The sequence below is a fragment of the Podarcis liolepis genome (assembly GCF_965112155.1).
Source record: "Podarcis liolepis genome assembly, chromosome: 13".
NCBI classification, from domain to species: domain Eukaryota; kingdom Metazoa; phylum Chordata; class Lepidosauria; order Squamata; family Lacertidae; genus Podarcis; species Podarcis liolepis.
Window position 1 is genome coordinate 15,523,952 of NC_139573.1, and position 4,981 is coordinate 15,528,932.

At 43.5% G+C, this 4,981-nt stretch overlaps 1 protein-coding gene across 1 annotated transcript; it reads right to left on the bottom strand.

Moving 5' to 3' along the window:
- Positions 1–317: 317 nt before the first annotated feature.
- LOC310692463 (vomeronasal type-2 receptor 26-like) lies at positions 318–4,115 on the bottom strand. The gene is made up of 4 exons (XM_083473407.1): positions 3,840–4,115; positions 2,425–2,652; positions 2,030–2,156; positions 318–1,727 (listed from the first exon to the last, which is right to left on the bottom strand). The coding sequence occupies exons 1-4, from the start codon at positions 4,080–4,082 to the stop codon at positions 817–819; spliced, it is 1,509 nt and encodes a 502-aa protein (XP_083329533.1). The 5' UTR covers positions 4,083–4,115; the 3' UTR covers positions 318–816.
- Between the last annotated feature and the right edge of the window lie 866 nt (positions 4,116–4,981).

Consider the following 4,981-nt stretch of genomic DNA (forward strand, 5'->3'; position numbering starts at 1 on the left):
AGTCTAGCACTTGCCAATCAGACGGTCGGTGGTTCGAATCCCCGCAATGGGATGAGCTCCCGTCGCTCGGTCCCTGCTCCTGCCAACCCAGCAGTTCAAAAGCACGTCAAAATGGAAGTAGATAAATAGGTACCACTCCGGCGGTAAACAGCATTTCCGTGCACTGCTCTGATTTGCCAGAAGCGGCTTATTCATGCTGGCCACATGACCCGGAAGCTGTACACCGGCTCCCTCGGCCAATAAAACGAGATGAGCGCCGCAACCCCAGAGTCAGCCACAACTGGACCTAATGGTCAAGGGTCCCTTTACCTTTACTATTATTATGGGTACATGTGACAGACTCTTTAGTGTTATCATCCCAAACTTGTGGAAAGCTCTGGTGATACAGATTCAGCAGGCACCTTCTGTTTCATCCTTTATATGCCTGCTGAAAACTTTTTATGCCACTAGGCTCTTGCATGCAATTAAGAAATTATATTTCCATAATGATTAGTTTATCACCTGAGATCTTAAATTTGTACATACCGGTAGTTTTATTGCATTGTTGTAAGTAACTTTGATATTTATTTATGACACAGGGAAATATAAATACTTTAATAAATAAATAAGCACATTTTCAAAAAAGTGGCTTATAAACAAATTACTAGATGAGTAAACTGATTAAAAGCCAAACTGGCTGGAATTTTACATCATCGGAAGTACTTTCCATACATAAAAGAAGGCATTGCATGTATTTCGGTTAAGGTTGTTTTAAAAAGACAAAACAACCAGAAAAGTGAGTGGGAAAGAAGCTACAAAAAGCAAGGAGGAAACCTATCAGATTTCACAGTTCTTTTTTCTCACAAGCTGATCCCTGGTGTTCAGCTCAGGCCTCAGAACAATAATATAGAATTTGGGGAGGAAGATGCAAACCAGCAACCCAGAGCTAGAAGTCAAGATAGAGAAGATCTCCACAGCCACCATATATTTTCCTTTGGTGCTCAGGTAGGTGGGGACAAAGGACAGCCAAACACTGCAGAAGACCAGCATGCTGAAGGTGATGAGCTTGGCTTCATTGAAAGTATCAGGTAGCTTCCTGGCCAAAAAAGCCACAGTGAAGCTGATGATGGCCAGAAGACCCATGTAGCCCAGGACAGTATAAAACATGGGGCCTGATCCTTCATTGCACTGCACAATGATTTGGGTAGTCTGTGAATGCATGTCAAACTCTGGGAAAGGAGGAGAGGTTGCCAACCACAGTGCACAGATGCCAGTTTGAATAAGAGTGCAAAGGATGATGACTGACACTGCCAACCTCTTCCCCACCCATTTCCTCATCCTGTTTCCTGGCTTGGTGGCCATGAAGGCCAGAACCACAGTGATGGTTTTCGCCAACACACAAGAAACAGCCAGGGAGAAGATGATTCCAAACATGGTTTGACGGAGAAGGCAGGTCACCTTTGCAGGCTCCCCAATGAATAAGAGGGAGCAGAGAAAGCAAAGCAAGAGGGAAATGAGGAGGGTGCAGGTGATGTTCCAGTTGTTGGCCTTGACGATGGGAGTCTCCTGGTGTTGAATGAAGATCCACATTACCACAAGTGTGATCAGAAAAAGGGAAAGTGCAAATGAAGCCAGAATTATTCCCAAGGTCTCTCCATATGATAGAAAACTTATAGTTTTCGCGATACAGCCATCCTGATTTCTATTTGGATGTTGATCCTCAGGGCACTTGTTACAGTGGTCTGCATCTGAAAGTTATAAATCTTAATCATTGAAAATGTGCATGGATCTTCTTCAGCATCAACTGTTTCATGGTGTGGCATGAAATATGGCCTCGGTAACATTTCTCTTGGACAAGAAGAACAGAATCCCTTCCCCTGTTTTTGATGATAATGTGATAAAACAAAGGAATCCCCTTTCTAAGGAACACCCTTTCTAAGGACTATCTACAATGGCCCATTCACACATCAGAGTCATGGGCCTTTGAGAACATTTATTTTACAGACACCTGGATTAGCATTCCCCATGTAACTGTGCAGTCTCTACTTACCTGTCAAGGCTGAAATCATGCCTTCAGAGCACTGAGGACAATCATAACAACAAATCTGTTCCCCCTGCCGTGCCATCTTGCTTTGTCCAGGGTGGCAACTCTCAACACATGTGGATTGTGGTGTGATCTAAGAATATCCAGAAAGAAAGAATTTAAAGTATAAACAATTGGTATTGAACTGCCAGCCCACAGGGCTACTGAAGGCCCAACATGAATGTATAAAGATTACCCAGTCCTTACACCTCCTCATCCCCTCTCCTCGATTTCTGCAGATTCCTCCTGAAATATCTGCATGGAACCAGAACAGGTTGGACTTTACACTATTCTGTGTGAAACGAGGGGCGGGCAGGATTTGTTCAGAATCTATTGTTCTGGAGAATATCTGTGTTTCCCACCTGGTTAAACTTGTGATTCCACACAACAGCACTTCCATTGATGGTGAACTTCTTTCCTTCAGGAGCTTTTGGATCAAGTCTTCCAACGCGAACTCTGTGTATGGACAAGTTGGGGAATGTGACAGTATTGACGATATCATATCCTGTTGCCCAGTCTCCATTTTCATCAAAAAAAAATTCTTCTCCAGCACTGTTGTTGAAACGGATGTGTTTCAGGAAGGAGTGAAGCTACGTAGATTGAAGAAGAAAAGGACATGAACAGAAGCCAATTGCAGTAACAGTTACTGTGATTTACCTGAAATTTACTTTCTTGTTTGGGGCTTGTAGACACTTTCACTTGTCCCATTCCTTGAAAGTGTGGGTCTGTGTGTTTCCACTTGACCTACACTTCCTAGGCAAGGGACGTGGGTGGTGCTGTGGTCTAAACCATGGAGCCTCTTGGGCTTGCTGATCAGATGGTCGGCAGTTCGAATCTGAGTGATGGGGTGAGCTCCTGTCACTCTGTCCCAGCTCCTGCCAACCTAGCAGTTCGAAAGCACACCAGTTCAAGTAGATAAATAGGTACCGCTCTGGCAGGAAGGTAAATGGTGTTTCCATGCGCTCTGGTTTTTGTCATGGTATTCCTTTGCACCAGAAGCAGTTTAGTCAGTCATGCTAGCCACATGGCCTGGAAAGCTGCCTGTGGACAAACACTGGCTCCCTTGGCCTGAAAGCGAGATGAGCGCTGTGGACCCATAGTCACTTTTGACCGGACTTAACCATCCTGGGGTCCTTTACCTTACACTTCCTAGGCACAGATCTGAGCCATTCTCCTCTTGCCTCACTTCTTTCCCAGGGAAAACCCACTTTTTGTTGTGCTCCATTTGAGTGCAAAGGAAGGGTTTTCCCCTGGGGAAAGCAGCAGAACAGCAGTGGGTCAAGAAGAAGTGTGGGAAATCACTTTGTCACTCTAATATCATACTCAGCTAGCTCCATCTTACTATTGTGTGGGGGATATAGAATCAATGGAATAAAATATTTTCTCAATTTTCATGGTTGCCATAACAAGATATGAGACCCATGTTGAATATGCTTCGTTCATAACCTTTATAAGCTCCCTCAACTTTGTCAGTTCCAGATGCCTTGGACTTCAGGTCACATCATTCCTGACCGTTGGTCATTTTGGCTGGTGCAAAAAGGAAACTGTAGTCAACAACATTTGGGGAATACCAAGTTGGGGAAAGCTAGCAGAGAACATTTCAAAATTCTGTGAAGAAACACAGCATCTTAAATCATCATGGTTCATCAGGGCAAGCTCAGTATTTGTATATGTATGTGTGTTGTTGCTGAATCAAATTCAGTCAACTGCTAAGTAATAAACCTGAATCCAGCATTCATGGTCATTTATTAAGTAGAGGTGGGCATGAATTTCCTACCTGCCATGGGTAAACATTTGAGCCATTTCTTGTGGCACCATTGAGTGCTGCCTTCTGCCTAGATCTTGATGAAAACATGGCGTGGAGAGCATGTGCAACAGCGTAAACTGCATTGTAAATACTGTAGCTCTGACCAGACATTCCCATTTCAAAAACCAATCCAGAGAGGCTCTTCAAGGTTTCTTTTCCAGTACAGTTTTTTATGCCTTCTGCAACAATGCCCAGTGAGGGAAATGCACACATAAATGAGACAGACCAGAAATGATGGATGTAATAAAGTGTAGATTGATTAGGATGTACAGTCTCAAGGAACTCTTCATATTTTGCCATATAATTTGTGTGGCGTGTGAAGGACAAGGTGCCATTGAAGGTTTTTGGTGTGAATGCTAACTTATCCAGCACAGTTGTGAAATCCCACTGAGCTGTTATGATCCAAACCCTCTCTTCTGGCTTCCTTTCAGGAAATTCATGCAGCAATAGAACCATTCGTAAGCTCTCCATAGTCCGTGACTCCCCGTGAACGAGAATCACATTGGTCACAGCCAAAAAGAGAACTCTGCTTATTCTCGCCAAGTTCTTATTTTTTAGCAGTGCTTCATCCCAGGTCTCCTTCGGCGTTGGAATAACTTCCCTAAAAGCCACACAAATATTGCTCTGGTGCAGCCAAGGCACGAGAGTCCTCAACAGTATTTCTCCAATGTCGTCATCTGAAATAATAAGGCCAATCCAAGTCCACCCAAAATGCTGAAGCAGCTGAACAATCCCAACATACTGAGGACGTTCATTTGGCATCATCCGATAGACAGAAGGGAACTGTGTTTTATCGCTCAGTGCAGGGTCAAAGGATTTATAGCTGAGCTAAAAAACAGGAGCAACACATTTTTTTTTAGACCTAACCAAAAATTCAGATTTTTCCTTTGGTGATCTGGCAGGCGAGAATGTTGAGGTCATTTTATATTTGATACAAATACTGCAGAGACTATAAACTCTCCAATACCACAAACCACACATGATTACTGAGCTGATTAAAGATGAAAAACACATAAATTAGGTGGGCCGGGGGGGAGGGAGAGAGGGAGAGAGGGAGAGCATATATACATGCCGACACTTTTACACCGGGCATATTTTAAAAAGAAAAGTTA